Source organism: Lycorma delicatula, chromosome 5, assembly GCF_047948215.1.
Source record: "Lycorma delicatula isolate Av1 chromosome 5, ASM4794821v1, whole genome shotgun sequence".
NCBI lineage: Eukaryota > Metazoa > Arthropoda > Insecta > Hemiptera > Fulgoridae > Lycorma > Lycorma delicatula.
In genome coordinates, this window is record NC_134459.1 from 88,117,909 (window position 1) to 88,136,182 (window position 18,274).

The window sequence follows — 18,274 nt, forward strand, 5'->3', positions numbered from 1 at the left end:
TATATCCAAAAATCTTCTCAGTTATGCCAAGAAACATGGGTAAAAATTTAGTAGCGATAGATCGAGTAGTTTTTTTTTTTGTTTAACCCGAACAAAAAACCCCATTCCTCTTTATATAATAGTATATATATATATATATATATAGTTTTTGTTTGCATTAAGATTTTTTTTAATATAAATAACTCTACTGACAATGACCTCATAATAATCTAATGGTCGTTTAGTTTTGGTTTTAATTTTTTTTTTTATAAGCCTATTCTATTTTCGAATTTATTTAAAATAATTTTAATTAAACAAAAAGGTACAAAACGATTTCGATAGTTTTAGGACGATTCAGGAATCACATCTTGCTATTTTATCTTATTTTAGAATTCCAATCAGTAATGATTTGGTAATAATCATAAAAAATTGATGATTGATATTATTTTATTAATTAATGAATTTTCCATTCAGTACATTTCTATAAAAAGTCATTTGTGTCTTTTCATTAAGTTATAATGACGGCTATAAAATTTTGAAGAACCTGGAAAACCACAAATCAGTATTTATAAAGTAATAATGTTCATAAAATTTAGTTCATCAAGTATTACAAAAAACGTGACGTATATATTTTACTGATCCCCTCTCCCAAAGTAATATCAGAAATAATTATTCATGGTAACCCCGTCCACGTAGCGGAGTCTTGGAGGTAAGAAAATTGTGAGGTATGATACAATGAAATCAGACACGGAAATCCAGGCTACGATTTCGAATTAAAGCTCCTTAGGTTTTGATAATGTCTGGTTTAAAATTTTTAGAGGGCTAGCGTTTCTGTTTTTCTTCCGGAAGGTTCAAGGTGCATATCGCGGTAACTATCAAGTTATAAACTTTCACAGTTCTTTATTATTTTTTTTATATTGGAAGGGCATCCACTCAACTCATCCACCGTAATCCCAGAAAAACTGAGAGAAATGAACGTTAACAAGACAAAAAAAATGTATCCAGTACAAGAAAATTACTTCTTTTTTATTAAAAAGGTAAAGATCTAGACTGCATGCTACTCAGAAGAAAGTTTACATTTTTTATCAAGAAATTTTATCTTTTTCCTTCAATAATTATTATTATTAATTCTTTATAGAATTCTTGCGATTGGCAAGACGACTTCATTTATAGAAAAGGAGGAAAACTTTAATTTATAATAAATAAAAATTAAAAAACAAGCAAAAACCTTTGAAATCGCTAGTATATAACTGTTCTTTGTAAGTAGACGTAACGCTTCAATAATAACTTTAAACTATTTATAAATTATGAAAAATTATTTTTATTTTTTTTATTCCTTATTCTCGCAAAAAAATACCCCAGAAAAATATAATCCATTCCGGTTTCAGACCATTTCAATCTGAGTTATTTAAAATTAGAATAAAAATAAAAAACAGATAAGGAAAGTTGTATGAAATAAAACGGGAATGTTAATTACATGTTATTCAGATAGGTTTATAGTGCTTTTCATGTAATTATCCGTATCATTTTAAGGTAAGAAGAATATAATTTTAATAAATGTAAATAGTGTTATTTACACATAAGCTTATTAATGGATATACTTTAGGAGGTTTCCACAGATTATTATGGTAATTAATTTACCAATTTACCAATAAATTTAATTATACTATTACTTTTGCAATTAAATTACAGTTATTTATACAATTTTAATACATACAACTTAGGATAAATTCTAGGACTTTTTTCAAACTTACCTGATAATATAAAATGAAACGTTGTGAAGATAAACAAATTATAAACAATAACCCACTCGTGGCCCATGACAAGCTCGTTCATTAATCCCTACCAATCATTACGTTCTAGTTCCTACTGAAAACAGGATGGACGGAGGGTTATTCATATAGTAAAGGTCATCTTTGCTACGTTTATAAAAATTCCCGTTTTCCATAAAAAAAATTCCCTCAAGTTTTCAGATTTATTTTAAAATGTTAAAATTTAATTTGATGTGATAAAATTTTATTCTTTTTATTAAATAAATAATATTAATTTAAAACAAAATTGTTAAATATGAAATTGATTACAATTATTTACACATAAATGGGAAACTTTCTTTCTGAATATTCCCAATACTTTACATTATTTCTATGACGTAATATCTTTTCCCGATATCAGATATCGTGAGCCAGCTAGGGTCACGATTAAGACTGTGTATTACTGCAATAGGATCGGGTTTTCCTTGTTTGAAATAACGATTCTTTACTTACGGTTTTTGACAAAAGTTGCTCCTGTTAAAAAATTACAATTGTTCAGAAATAAAGATGAATGTTTTTTACTCAAATTTTTACAATTTCATTCTTTATTTTACCGTACTGAATCACAAAAATAATATATTTGATTACACTAATATACAAAAAGAAATACATCGTTTAATGTACAAAAAGACGAATAAACGTATAAATAAATTATTTGTTAAACAAAATCCAATGTAATATCGAAATGAAAATTTCTCTGATGTCTGTTTGAAGAATTGTTTTTACCGACTTTTCGAAGAAAATTATGGTATTACTTTCGGTCGCATGGTGGGAGGGGGAGAGATGAAAATGAATTTTCTTTGCATTCTGAGGTATAAGTACAAAAATACCATTCACTTTAATTGGGGGGTTTCCTTTTGTATTTATACAAATATTAAACTATATTAAAAAAATATTAAAACCAAATTAAATAAACGAAAAGTCAGTCTTCTTCCGCAAGATTGCGGAAGAGGTTTTTTATATATATATATATTTGTCAAAAACCTTTGTTTATGGTTTCAGGTTTGAAACAGAATTTTATACACTTCTGGAGCTAACTTCAAAAAAAGAGGATTCTCGATCCAACCCGAATGTGTTTAATTTTATTAATTTTTGATTTTTGTTCAAGCCGTACTCTTCTTCATCAAATGATCGATTTTTATAATTCTTTTGCTATTTTGTAGAGGAAGTTGTTCTGGAAATCCTTTTGTAATGTTTTCATGTAGTTTAAATGGAAAAGTTGTTTATTAAATTCAATAAGGTCTATGAAACAAAAAATTCTCTACGTAACATAATTCTCTTTCATGAAATGAAAATATTTTCATTGTTTGCCTTCATCACTGTTCAATATTAAATTATTGTATCAATGATATACGCTGATATCATTCTGTTAATCGAACTATTTTCATGTAAAAAAAATCATGAAATTAGGACAAAACTTAGGTAACTTATGTTTATTATTAAATTTAAAGAAAAAATACATATTTATATTTCCCCTGCAGCGAACTAACTTACCTCGCTCAGACATGGCAGCAGATTATTTACGTCTTTTTCTGCACTCTTTTTTTACTTTTACAAAGATGGAGGTTTCATTTTTTCTGTTTCTTGGAATGGCTATTTCATATGGATAGCTGTGGACTAGCAATATTTTAAATTTAAAAAACTGTAAAATAAAATAACTGATAACCTCTCTGGTTTGCCCATTTTTTTTTTTTTTTTTTTTTTACGTACAAACCTAATTCCAAAACCACTTTCCCTTTTTTAAATAAATTCGCAGGTAGGTGTGATCTTATTTTTTTGGGGGGGAAGATCGTGATGACCCGCTTATTCCTGAAAATTCTAATTGTTTATTTTTAAAGGTCAATAACATTCTTTCAAAACCGTATGAATTATTTATTTTTCATTGAGTTCATTAATTCTCATATCTCAAGTGTGCGTCATTTACTTAACCGAGGCATATTGGATATTAATTATAACATTTCAAAAACTTATTTATATACTATAAACAAATATTTTTGGAAACTTGATGCAGCTAGTGTTATAGCTAGTGATTTAATATAGCAGTTAGCGCGATAGTTTATAGATCAGTTGATCTTGGGTTCGATTCACGGCAAAGATCTGTCCTTTTTTACTTCCCATTTTTCCAAAATGTTTATATTCACTTCAACAATATTGATAAATTATGTTTACAGTACTACCAAAAATAAAAATACTGAGTATTAGTTTAAATTATAATTTCATTTTAAAAAAAATTTGTACAAATTGCTCTTTTAGTGTGCGTTTCAGGAGAGAATTTTTTTTTACATCGTAGGCTATTAAAAGAAGATAACCAGTTTGTTTTTGGAGGGTTGCAAGTTTTATTGTGTAATCTCTTGTACAATGAAAATATCAATATATTTCTAGTGGATATGTCCCAATATCTTCGGCTTTGTCCATTTTTCTATATCTCCATTCCCCTTTGGTATGCCCCCAAAGCTTTGTCCATTCCCCTGTTTGGTATAAAGAATACGTGTATTATTAAATTAGAGAAATTTTAATATTTGAAAATGTTTTATTTACGGTACAAAAAAATTGAAGTAGTACACTAAAGACTAACAAAAAAAGTACTGAGTGAATAAATAAATTCTTGATTTCCTTAACCGGGTATAAAAATAAAAAGAAAGTAAGATGTGTCTATCTGATTACTGTAACTAGTAAATTAAGGACTTCACAATTCGTAATTCTTCTGAGAATTTGAAATGCGTTAGTAAATGTAGACGTACAGTGGCCCTGGGGGAAACCAAGGTGTTCGCTTAAGAGATTTCTTCTCAATTCTAAATCATGGCGTACGTAATGTTTTATATTTCTTCTACAAATTCAGTCATGTATTCATTGTAAATCACATGATGATCTCGTACTAAATATCGGAAGCACTATTGTGAACACTGATTAGTTAGAATTACAATAAATCCGGAATAGGATTTGATAGAACTAATACGTAATTTTTTTCCTTGTAGATAGTATAGGAAGTGTGATCACGAAAAATTTCGGTTTTCAGATTTTAACGGAAATATCCATTTTGACTAGTTACGGCGTGACGTCTGTACGTATCTTGCATAACTCATAAACAATTAGACGTAGGATGTTGAAATTTTGTATTTAGGACTGTTGTAACATCTATTTGTGCACCTCCCCTTTTGATTGAAATCGACTGAACCAAAAGTGTCAAAAAAAGCCCAAAATCCAAAAAATTTCATTTTGGACTTTTTCTTAACTGCAGTAATCAGCCATCATTAAGAGCTTTTCAACGATATATCGTAAGTGGTAATTATTTTCATTGGTTCCAGAGTTATAGCTAAATAAAATTTTAATTAATGAAATATTTGGATCATACAAGGGGAAGACATACCGGTTCGAATAAGACTTCATCTCCTTTTTTATAACTTTTTTTTAAGTATATTGATTTAATAATAATTATTAACCTCTCATTGTAAAAAAACTTTTCCGATAAATAGTAATTCAATAATAACAATAAAAAAAGGAAAAAATATCAGAAGTTATTAATGAAATAACTTTTTATACACTTTTCATTTAAAAAAAAAAAAAAATGTGTATATGTAATTTAATAGGAGTACAAAAAAGTAATGCGGTGTCCACATCATATATTTTTGTACGTATCTTATCTCACAACGTACAGTGTGATCTTTGTAAAAACTAACGAAAGTGATTCATGTCAAGTCACCTACAACCATTTAGCTATGGTATCTAATACAAATAAATGATCTTAAAACTGTTTTAGTCTCCTTTTTGCTAAATATAATTCAGTTAAATGGCAAGTCAAATTGGAATTAACTATTCGAATAATCTATAACTGTATTTATTATTAAATCTATAAACAATGAAGTTGATCCTAGTAATAAAAAAATATAGATGGACTCCAATCTCTGATCTCCTTAAAAATTACTACCTCATCTTATATATAAATGAAAATTACCATCAAGTACACAAATATTTTTTTTTGAAAGAGTGGGTCTCAACTTCCGGACTCTCATCGTCCGTTGGAAAGTGGTAGCGTATGAAAAGTTATAATGCCTGACCGGGATTCGAACCCGGAACCTCCGCACGAAATGCCGAGACGTACCTACTCAGCAACGAAGGTCTGCTGATTTTCGTTCATTTATCGTCATTTCACTGGTTTTATGCATTCCTCATGTCCTTTCTATTCTTTGCATTAAAATAATAATAGCTTACTTAAAATAACATCTTCATGTATGTTAATATTTATCATCAGTTTTTACGCAAATATTTTGTTTTTAGTTACAAATTAAAAACCGGAAATATTTTGACATATGTATTATTAATTGAAAAACATTTTTAAATAAATATTTTAAAAGAATATTTTAACCTGAATGGCGTGATTTCTCTGCCTTTCACCTCATAGGTACTGGATTTAAATCTCGGTCAAGCTTGGTATTTTTCACACGTTAAAGGAATTCATTTCTCATCATAAAAAATAGATATTTTTAAATATCAGCTTGTTCATTACGCTAATTAATTATGAATAAATAAATTTCTCGATAATCTAATTTTACTAGGATAGATGTTGGTTTTTTTTTGTATAAAAAAAGGCTCATAAAATACTAAATACAAAAATTAAAGTTAAGTACGTATAAGATTGACAATACTGAAACTCTAAATACGATATTTTTAAAGTTCCGTGTGTGTGTGTGTGTGTGTGTGTGTGTGTGTGTGTGTGTGTGTTTGTGTGTGTGTAAAAACAGTCATCTTGTGAATAAAAACGTGTTCGATTTTGTTAAATAATTTCAAATTCAGAACTGTAAATTTCACTTACTTAACTTTAAAATAAGTACTGAGAAATTAAGTATTCTTATTCTTCTCTGTTCCTATTAGTGTGGTGTTAGATATATGACTGATAGTTACCGTTATATGTTTGCTTAATTTTTTATTGTTCAACTTTTAATAAGTTACATTTTTATATGGAAAAAATAAAACTATTTAAAAACTGTATTTCGAAGATACTAAGATTTTTCATAAATTCGATGTATGGATTGCACTACTATGTCATAGTAGCTATCAGAAGTGTACTTATTCATTGTTTATTTATTCTTCTCTGCATATAATAGTGCTCGTGGAAGAAAATTTCAAGGAGGTTACCAGAAGCTTTAACTGCACTAAAAAGTGTTTAAGAAAAGGTGCGAAATAAAAATGAAGTAAAATAAGAATGGTGATATAACATGACGTCAACTAAAACAATTATTAAGTTAACTGTTGGGCAAAAAAATTGCACTCTATTCCATAAAAGAGGGCATTAACGCGTTAAATAACGTAAAAAAAACGTTAGAATATGAAAATCATCATTTCATGAATTAGATTCTACACTGATTCGGCTTTCTACCATCGTTTTCACGGTCTTCTTCTACTTTTCTTTTAACAACAAGTGTATGCAGTTAAGACGGCTTAGTAATTCTTTAATCAACCATTTGTCTAAGATGTTACTCCCATGTTTCTCTATAATAATAATAATGCATTCCTCGAACATGAGAGCCTCCTATGTCCTGACGTTACTCTTTCTAACACTATCGTAAAGCGTTACATACGCATTAAATACTTAGTTCATTTTACTTTTTTCTCAATTTCTGTAATCACAGTGATATCAATTCCTCTGGTATTTGTTTTTTTTTAGGACCTTATCTTCTTTAGTTCTAAGTCCCCAAACGTTCCAAGTTGCTATTTTCATGATATCCTTAAGTGTTCCCTCCAATTTATTGATATTATTTCTCCCAGACTCCTAATAACTGGCATTTCCAGATGAATTTTCCGTTCCTTTTTCGTGGCTAATCAGAAGCTTGCCAGTGAGAAGATCTCACTTATTTAGGTCGGAAGCCCTATATAGGAAACGTTTGGTGAATAGGCTGCCATTTCACTAGTTCCAAACCTGAAGGATTTTTCATTCGAGATTTACTTCCCTAGGCTCTTCCGCTTTCTCAGCCGTTAGGTGATTTCTTTCCCACCCGCCTTTGAAATAGGTATCCAGATTTCACTGTAAACCTAGGAAGGGATCCTACGACCGGGTGCTATCATTAAGAGTCAAATGGACCTAGGTTTTTTTAAGAGATTGCTACTCCTTTTCCACAACTCTTTCACATCTTATAGAACAATGGGTCCAAGCTCTGGAGCGGCTTTCGGCGATGGTAAAATCAAAATACTGGTTTACAAAAGGAAATACAGATAATTAAAAACTGGGCGATCATGAGAGTCGCTCCTGAAGAAACAGTATAACTTATAAGAAAATAAAAACTATAAAAAGAAAGAATTTACGAGTTATTTAGTCATTAAAGAGAAAATGCATGCAAATAGGGTACATGCTCTCACGAAGAAAAGCAGTGTACTAATAGTGTATCCCCTAAAGAGACAAGGTTTTACGGAACAAGATATTATTATAGTATTTTTTAAATACCGACTTTGTTGTCTACACCGGTTACAAGTGATAACTAGAGTTAAAAGTAATAAGCTTCTTTAAAACTAGATAAAAACATTTAGGGATAGGAAGATGAAAATAGGTCATAAACTTAAGTGTAAAGCGGGTTTATTAGTTAGATATGAGTTTGATGGTGTCATAAACCTTAAAAATTTGTTTTATTAGATTTTTACATTTTTTTTAGATTTTTAATACCATTTTTTTTAATTTTCTTGAGAGCATTGGAGAAGGAGAAACAACTATAAGGATTGGAGATCCTTAAATGTTAATACGCTTTCACAGGACCAAGAATTAATTGCAGATTGAATTACGACTGGTACTGCAGGGAATGTATTATAAGCTGATCCTGCGCGGCCAAGGCGCGTAATATTACAAAAATTTTAGAAAAGTAATATTAGATAAGGGTCCAAAAATCTGATGGTTGAATATAATTATGATTTAAGAGAAAAATTAATTAGTAATGATTTTATGGTATTTATCAAAGAATATGACATAATTAGGATAGAAGAACCATTTATGGTAAAGGAAGAAATGAAAGAATAAAGCAATATTTTTTTACGAATTTTACAGTATTGTGAAAATTTACTCGAAACAAAAATTTTCGCTTTTTAGGTTGAATGGTGATAATGCAATAGGGCAGAAATAATCTTTTATACATATATATATATATAATTGTACAAATCCTTATAAAATTTGTAAAACATTTGTGTGAAAGTGGTGAGTATTTGTTTTTATTAACCGCGAATTTAACTGGCTGTACTTGCTTATAACTTAATTATGTTGTACAATTCCTAACTGAAAAAACACAACTCTAGATACTGTGGTCATTGGGGACATTAATGTCCGAATTGGAAGGAAAAGTAGTTCAATATGAAAACCTATTACTTTTAAAGAATTCAAATGTTATTAATGTAAGGATTCTCAAGAGATATGGTTCTAAGTTCATATCATAAACCCTTATCAAAATATACATAACGATTTCAACTTACTTACCGGTAATGGTAGGATTCCCGGAGATGGGAAGGGAGAATTTATATTTATAGGATAAACTGGTACGACGATGAATGACATACTAACCATTTCGATTGACAAATTAAATATTGTTTGTAACTTCACCTGAATTCGTAACATTTTTCGACCATATGCTAATAATAATTGACGTAAATGTTAAGAAAATTCTCTGATTTTTTTTTTTACGTAACTTAAAATTGAAAAAAAAAATAATGAACAATTTTTTAAAGATAGTAAAATAAACCCTCTTTAGTTAGGTAATCGGTTGGATAACAATCAACTGACTCTCGATGACGTACACCATTCGTGAAGAAGGCTACAGCAACTAAAGGTAATTTTTTGTAGCGTCAAGTCTCTCTTAAACGTGAATGGGTTTAATGAATATTGGAATCCGCTTGGAAAAGTTTATTTAAAATTAATAAGAAAATAAACATGGAGTGAGTACGGTTAGACTATGTCGTTAATAGGAAATATTACAGTAAAGAGAGTGTAATGATAAAAGCAAACATCAGGATAAATTACAAAAAGCGACATCGAGTTTTAGGTTTAGCAGAAAATTCTGAAATTGAATTTGTGAGTGTAAAAGAAGACCTCTGGTTCAGTGGGATTACATGAATGAATGAATCATTTAAAAGAAACACTTATTAAAGTCTCTAATTTTAAGTAAGAGAGTTTTGCATGCGGAATCGTATATTCGTGACAGTTTCTTAGAGAGTTTGGTATCGATGTGGCAAAAAAGAGTGTTCTAAAAAAGGTACAAAACAAGACATAGTTGTGATAAATATGGGAAATATATCTTAAAAATATGGGAAGTGGCTTATAAAAATGTTTGTTATATTTAATCTATATAAATTTGTTATATTTAATCTCTTCGTAAAAGAGAAAATTTGAACAATATTGCTAACAAATTAAGAGATATCCCTTATCGATGAATAACTAATTTATTTACTGCTTTCATAATAAAATATCAGTAACTTTAATAGAAATAGTACAAGATTTGAACGAATATCATGTTGGTTTTCCCCAGAATTATTTAGCAACAAATAATACTTTTACTGTGACCTCTTTGATTAAATTGACGATTTCTAGGAAAATGTTTAAAATTGTCTGCGGTTTATATTACAACAGCATTTTATGGCAATAATAGGAACACATTGTTTTTTTAAGTTATCGCTCTTAGGTTACCTTTTTAGACAATTTTGAAAATGATAAAAAATTTACACGAAAATATAGAAGGCGTTTTTGGTATAAGAAAGAGGTTTCAAAGAACTTCTCTACAAACACAATTGCTAGGCAAGATTGTTTATTTAGTCTCCTTTTTCTTTCTCCTGTTTGTGAATGATATCTATAATTCTGTGGATGGTTGGTGCATTTTAGAGAACAGAATATCAAAGTAAGTAGATGGTACTGTACTGATAGTATCTGCAGGAACAATTCTCCAGTAATGTGATATAGAATGCGGAGTTTAGAAAATTACTGTAATGCACGGAACCTATCTTTTAATCTAAACGTTAAAAGATAATAGTTTTTCAAAACGGGATAGATTAGTAAAAAGTGATACAATCTTCAAATCATGTTATCTTTCTGGAAACTGGAATGTCTTTTACGTTTGAACATGTTTTAAGAATCCATTACAATTGAATTTAAAAATTATAACAAAAATGTATAACCAGCATTTACATAATGGCTCAGGAAGTAATATAGACTAATATATTTTGATATAGAGATTACTATTTTAATTAGGAATTAATAATTGATAAGTTAGCCCAACGGTATGAAAGACAATAATATAAATAGTTGGTCAATAGAAATAAAGAAGTTATTCATTAATCGTCTCATTTTTTCTAATTCAGATAATCTTTTTATATTGTAATCTTCAACATCTGTTTTAACAGAATAATTAATTTTCTGTTTTAACAGAATAATTAGTATTGTAATGATTGTCATATATTATTTGAAAAGGCACACGCTTGAGACTATTATGGTAAATGGATATTTCCATTGGTATAAGGATTTAATTTCAGATCTAAAAGAAAGAAATATATGTTGAAAAAAATTACATTTTTGACATTCAATGGATTTATAAAGGCGGAAGGAACTGATAGACTATTTTTATTACAAATCTTGGTTAATTAAACAAATTTAATTTTTCTCTTTGCAATACGGGCGACCCGAAAGATATTTTTCATTTTATTGCAAAGTTCTCGACTTTCAAAGCGTTTTGTGAGATATTATTCTGTTAAAACAGATGTCGAAGGCAATATTCGTAGATTGTTTGAATTAGAAAAACTGGGACAATTGACGAATTATTGAACAGAAAAGGTCTGTAGAAGTTAATAGTAGAATGAAACTGTTATTATAAAATATTATTATTACAGTTAAATATGAGATTGTTCCGTTAATTTTCCCATTATCAAAAGTAATACGCAGAATTGTTTTCTAAACTATATGTGCAATTAATAATGCAAATCACAACCGACTTTTACTTCCTTGTACGAAATAAAGCAAGTATTGCGATCACGAAAAATTTCGGTTTTCAGATTTCAACGGAAATATCCATTTTTACCATCCCTGAATCCATAAAAGCCCAAAATCCAAAAAAATTGGATTTTGGGCTTTTATGGACTTTTTCTTAACTGGAACAATAAGCCCTCATTGAGAGATTTTCAACGATATATCATAAGTGGTAATTATTTTCATTGGTTCCAGAGTTATAGCCAAATGAAATTTTAATTAATGAAATATTTTGATCTTCAAGGAAAGGCGCATCGGTTCGAATCCGACATCATACACATATTTTTTTTAAACTTGTTTTTTTAATTTAAATATATTGATTTATTAAATAATTATTAACCTCTGATTGTGAAAAATGTTTTACAATAAATGATAATTCAATAATTATAACAATAAAACAAAATCAGAAGTTATTAGTGAAATAAAATTTTATGTAGTTTTCATTTTAATTCAAAAATGTTTAAATAGGTTAACAATTAATTATTAATAAATCAATACTTTTAAATTAAAAAAAAGTTAACAAAATATATATACATATATTGTGTCCATATATGTGTCCATGGTAATGGATCCGACACGTTCTCACTTACACCACATCACTACATGAGCGAAGTGGAAACAAAATTAATACATAAAATGCTGATATGGATATCAAAAAAATGTGTTGCAATGTGGTGTCCATCACAATGCAATTGTGTAACTGTCCACTTTATTAAAGAATTGGAGGATCGTATCTCACTTTCAAATGAAATAAATTTAAATGAAGTGCAGCAAAAAATGTGTATATGTAATTTAATAGGCGTACAAGGAAGTCATGTGGTGTCCACATCAGGTTTTTTGACGTAAAATACTGAAGAAAAAACTAAACTGCACGAGTAACCTAAGCCTTATCCAATATTACCCTTAGTTATAACATTGCACCGTCATAATGCCAGTTTAACTGAGTGTGTTAACGTCTTACCCGTATAATTTATTTTATTAAGTTTATTTTAAGTTTACTAAAGATTTTTATAAGTTTATTTTCCCTAAGGAAAATAAATCGAAATAACCTAACACATATTTATTATTATTACTTTTACTCATTTGTTAAAAGTTTATTACACCCAGCAGTAGAGTTCATTCAAGATATTCCACCGTGCTCTTTAATGTATGTAATTTTTTACCGTTGTTTGATTCTTAAAACGTAAAATCTTATTTATCAAAAGAGAAAATAGGAGTAACAATTATTTTAACTGTTTTAGTTAAAATACGGCAAAAGGTTTATTGATTAACTTCAATTATTTAGTTAAATATTTTTGTAATAGTAGGAAATATTAGCAAACAAAATCCTTTGATATACCACGTAAAGTATGAGTTTTAGAGAGGATTTAGTTTTATTATTATTTTTATTTTATTCTGAAATTAAATTAACAGTCTTAATAATAAAAACTGTAAAGTTTTTCTTCTTATTAAACATTCTCATGAAATTCTAATTATAGTAACATATTAATAAGGAAAAGAAATATTAAGGGTTTTTGATGAATGATTTTAGAGTATTTAGTTAATGAAGTTTTATTTACAGTCAGAAAAAGATATATTTTTATTAAGCAATGAGTCGTTGTTAACTATGAAAAATTCGAGTTTACAGTACTTAATATTTCGGACTACTCTTTCCCATGCCGCCAAAAGTATTATTATCGTTCATCGATGTATTAAACATAGTAAAAAACTCTTTATATATGTGTATTTTAATTCTATATTGTAACTGGAATACATTGAAAAGTAAATGGTATCTATAAATTAACTGATATTGTACTTAGTGTAATAAAAATATTTTTTTATTAGTGGTATTAAAATGTTTGGCTATTATAAGCGATATCTACAGCCACTAATTTATTGTTATGTTGTGGAAATTAAAAAGATTGCATCGTAAATTCCGATAAAAACAATTTTTTTAGATCAATGTTTTTTTGTTGTTTTTAGGTCATTGTAAACGAAATCGTTGCAACCCATTTCAACTTTCATAATTTTTAACAAAATAATTTCTTATTTTACATCTTTTTATTAGATTTTTTTACTATCGAAATGAAGTTCGATCAAGTTACTATCTTTGAAACGCTTAATTTCATTAGAATAAGTAAAATTCATTATCTACACAGATTTTTTAGATGAACTGTTGTGAAACTGATAGCTATACATGTTTTTAGCAGATCTGCGTAGCAGATAATCCATTTCTGCCTGTCATTCAGTTGGTTCTAAATTCGAATATCTGTCAGGTTTTCATTTTTCCCACGTTACGTAATTCATCTCTCTGTATCAATTTGGTATCAGTTTGTATAGTATTTTCAAATTAGTATAAATGTTTTATTCAGATCGATAAAATAAAAGTAATAAATTAATGTAACTTACCTTTTTCATTAGCAAAACAGTGCTTTATACGTTGTAACTTCTAACAGAGTGCTCGCCTTTTTAGAAGGTGACGAGAGAAATTATAATTTACAACATATATTTCTCTTACGTACTATCAGAATTATTTGTAATTAAGAATTTTTATTGACTTTTTTTTATTTATGTATACCTTGTGTATACTTATGTAAAATTAAAGAAATTACACAGTGATATTCGCTTAAGTTACTAGTCACGTTTCACATAAAAATCAAATTAGTTTTTATTCAGTTTCTTACGTAGTTTGTGTAATTATACGATAATACTAGTAATTATTTAAACTTTTTTTGGTACTCACGTCATCATCAACTTATTTTTTTTATTTTTTTTTTATTTACATTATGCATTGAAGCTTAATGTTAAAATACGGTAAATTTTTGTAATTACGTCGACTTTCTTGTATTACTACTCTTTACCCGGTAGATGATGAGGAAAATAAATTATTTGTGATTATTTATTTATGCATGCCTTTATTTTGTGTACTTGAATAGAAAGAGATTTTTTTAAACATAATTAGTTTTTTCTTTTAATGTAAAATAATAAACAAAAATTTTATAAATTACCAGTTATATCCGTCTTGAAGAGCTTAGTTTGATACTTTCACACCGTGTAATTTCGTCGATATGTAAGATTGTTCCTTTCGAAAACCGAATTGGGAACGTCGAATCTTTCCTTCTGTGGCAAAATAACTTCTGAAGGAAAAGGATTTTGTTATAACTATATTTAAACTGGGCGGTACAAGAAATTTACTTCAAGTACCTTAAAAATTTCATAATTTTGACAATTATAAATGTAAAAAAAAGCATATAATTTTATTGCTTGAAGAATTTCATCGTTAAATAATTGTAGTTTTGTACTTCATTAAATCGAAACCCGTTAAAATCTATTTTGCTTAATCCGGATGATGAATCTACAAATCGATCCGATTTTTCTTCATGTTGACATGTATTTATAAACAAGGTTCTTACAAACGTTTTAATTATCGCTCAGTTACAATAATACTTTGCTAAAACTGTTCAAGCTATATTTTGATTCAATTCTATACATACGTAGTTGTATGCAAAAATGTAATCGTCAATCAAAACAACTTTACAAAAAGAAAAATGTATTTTTCTTTTAAAAAACGATCTGTGAAGTAAAGCAATTCACAACAGCAATTATAGAAAAAACTCCTGCACAATTTGCAGTCAGGTGATTTAAGATAGAGCAAGAAAATTGCGAAAAAATGCTGCTTAGAAGAAGAGATGCTACCTTTGAAGTCGTCTAAGTTTGGTTGGAAGCCGTTGATTAGACTTCCAGTACCATTATTTTACCGAGGAAGAAATTTAACATTACGAAGGAAAAGTATCTAATTCCGAGGACGAAAATAACCATGTTGCAAATGTGTTATCGAACTAGGTAAAGCCAAATAGTAGGTTTAAGCAACCCAGTAAAAAAGAAGAAATTTCACTTTATTATGAATTTATAACCTCTTCAAAATTTTGTTAATAATGAAACTCTAAATTTGTACAAAATATAAAATGAGCTGCTTTATTACCACCTTACTCTTATTAGCAATTTATAATAATAAGCACTGGTTCTACTTTTACAAGTTATACTACAACCGAACCCCGAGTAGTATGTCTTCATTAATGAAGGTTTGGTACCACCGACCGTCGTTATTAATCTCTTTAAACACATTCAACATAAATAGGTAAATTTTTTTTAGTTGCCGGCCAGCTATGAACTACGAAGCAATAACTTTTTCTTTCTAAGAAAAAAAATCTTTTTCTTTTGCTCTCTTTAATTTTTCTCTAGTTTTTCTCATAAGTTAGGATATTTTTTCCTTTCTTCTGACAATTTATTCTCCTTAGATGATCTTTGAGATTATTTTTCCTGAAAGCTTTAATTTGGTTAATTTTCATTCTGTAGTTGTTTTTGTCAAAAATGAAGTCTTGTTTAATTTCTATTTTTTTTTTTTTTTAGATCTTTTCTAGTTTATCCTCCTCAATCTTTAACTTGGTAAGTTTTCTTGTTTTCAGGAAAGTTACATTTTTTTAAAGTAATTTTTCTTCATCCATTCCCTGAAGGTAGCCATAAAAATTAAATAACTCTTCTTTTCCTAATTTCATTTGTTATATTTTACAAAAGTTGTACAGTTCAGAGTTTGATTTTATCCCATAATTTCCATCTTCTTAATGATTAGAACCAATGTTTTCCTAAGAACTCTTATTTTTTCTTTTGTAGTCTTCTACTGTATTTTTCGTACAATTAAAAGTAAGGTTTCTGAGCCATTAAAGAATTTCTGGTTTTACTACTAAATAGTGACTTAATTTAAAGTTTTTAAATAAACAGTATTGTTATATCAAAAAAAAATTACAATGAAATTGCAAACCGTACGGTAAGAGTCTCGCAGACATCATTTCGTCCGCTCAAAAAACAAAAATTTCTGTAATATAAATAAAAATATTTTCAATTAAACGTTACTGATATCAAAAAAGGTAAGACACTACATTTCTACCATCAAAATCACTTATTGAGAATTTCGTTTAAAAAAAATACATGTTAAATATATGTAATAGACAATAGATATACAATAATAGATAGATATACAATGTTTAAGCGTTCCATATAATAAGCAAAAAATAGAAATATTGTAACTCTTACCGCCCGATTTTATTTATTAAACAACGAATAATCATAAGAATTGTATTATTTCTGTAAATATGATATGTATTCCATATTAATGGAATCAAACCAGTAAGAGTTTTGTACCAATTTTTTTATTTATTTTTTTACTTATATTACAGAAATTTTTGTTTTTTGACGGAAATGATATCTTTTTTATGTATGTAGTCTCAGTTCGACCATTCCTGAGATGTTTGGATAATTGAAACCCAACCACCAAAGAACACCGGTATCCACGATCTAGTATTCAAATCCATATAAAAGTAACTGTCTTTACAAGGACTTGAACGCTGGAACTATCGACATATAATAAACTGATTTGAGAAGACGCGTTTACCACTAGACCAACCCGGTGGGTTTGAAATATCTGCAAGACTCTTACCATTCGGCTTTCAATTATATTGTAATTTTTTTGATATCACTGCGTTTTGTTTGATTATTCTTCTTTTTTTTATGAATAACTGATTGTTATCTTATGGATTTATTATTAAAATTTATTGCCTTTATAGAACAAGCAAATATACATTTGTTGAATTTCACGGCCAATTTTTTTTTGTTGATAGTCATATCATTCACTTCATACCATATTTTTCCTTTTTTAATAAAACTAGTTTGATGACCTTCACCAACCGAAGATCCGTGATGTACATTATTGTACATTAATACGTGATGTATTATTTTCACTTATTACTTTGTAAGTGTAACCCTCGATTTTTATCATACGTGGACACACTTTTTATATTATTATAATATTAACTTTTTTTTATTCCTCCATCAGTTAGTTCAAATAGTTCTAATTGTAGAATAAAAATGTTACCAATCGAATTTATTTCTGTTTTATTTATTCCTTTTTTTAATAAAATTATTATAATCTCTTGTAAACTAATACTTTTAAAATTTTTTAAAGAAGTGATGAGTCATTTTTAAAAAATGATTTTATCTTCAGTACTTTCAATTACTATTAAAACAAACTTCTTTTAAATTGTATTATTTCAAGTACATTATCAAGTTTTTGAAGGCTACTTAGCGTTAATGCTACCTAGTTCTATTATCTAGCGGCACGGTTCGTAAAGTTACCGTTAAAAAAAGAAAAGTGACACGAGTCCCGCGGTTCATCAAATGGAAAAAAATCGTTGTCTAACAAAATCGAGATATTTTTTGAAAGTATTCTTTATTATAAATCTAATTGAACTGAAATATAATGTTTTCATGCTTATTTTTTAATTTTTTCCCCCATTTCCATTTCACTTTTAGGTTAGGTCATGTTTAGAACTGTAAACATAATTCGCTGACTTCGCCGTGCCGTCCAGTTCTGCGAACTCTTACCGGCGAAGTTCTAAAGAACATCGTGATAAACTAAAATTCATAAAAGTTGTTTTTTTCCAATTTTTCGGCTCTTATCCTAATTGCC

The 18,274-nt window shown here is 28.2% G+C and overlaps 1 protein-coding gene across 3 annotated transcripts in view; it reads right to left on the reverse strand.

The window, feature by feature from the left end:
• The window catches only part of LOC142325168 (modular serine protease-like), a 99,340-nt gene extending 85,112 nt beyond the window's left edge, over positions 1–14,228 (reverse strand). For 2 of the 3 annotated variants that reach the window (XM_075366584.1, XM_075366582.1), the window contains exon 1: positions 1,734–1,881. In XM_075366584.1, coding sequence (XP_075222699.1) covers positions 1,734–1,815 — 82 coding nt within the window. In that variant the 5' untranslated portion in view covers positions 1,816–1,881. Of the gene's footprint in view, positions 1–1,733; positions 1,882–14,160 lie in introns of those variants that run through there. The other variant, XM_075366583.1, reaches the window with a different exon arrangement.
• Positions 14,229–18,274: the final 4,046 nt, after the last annotated feature.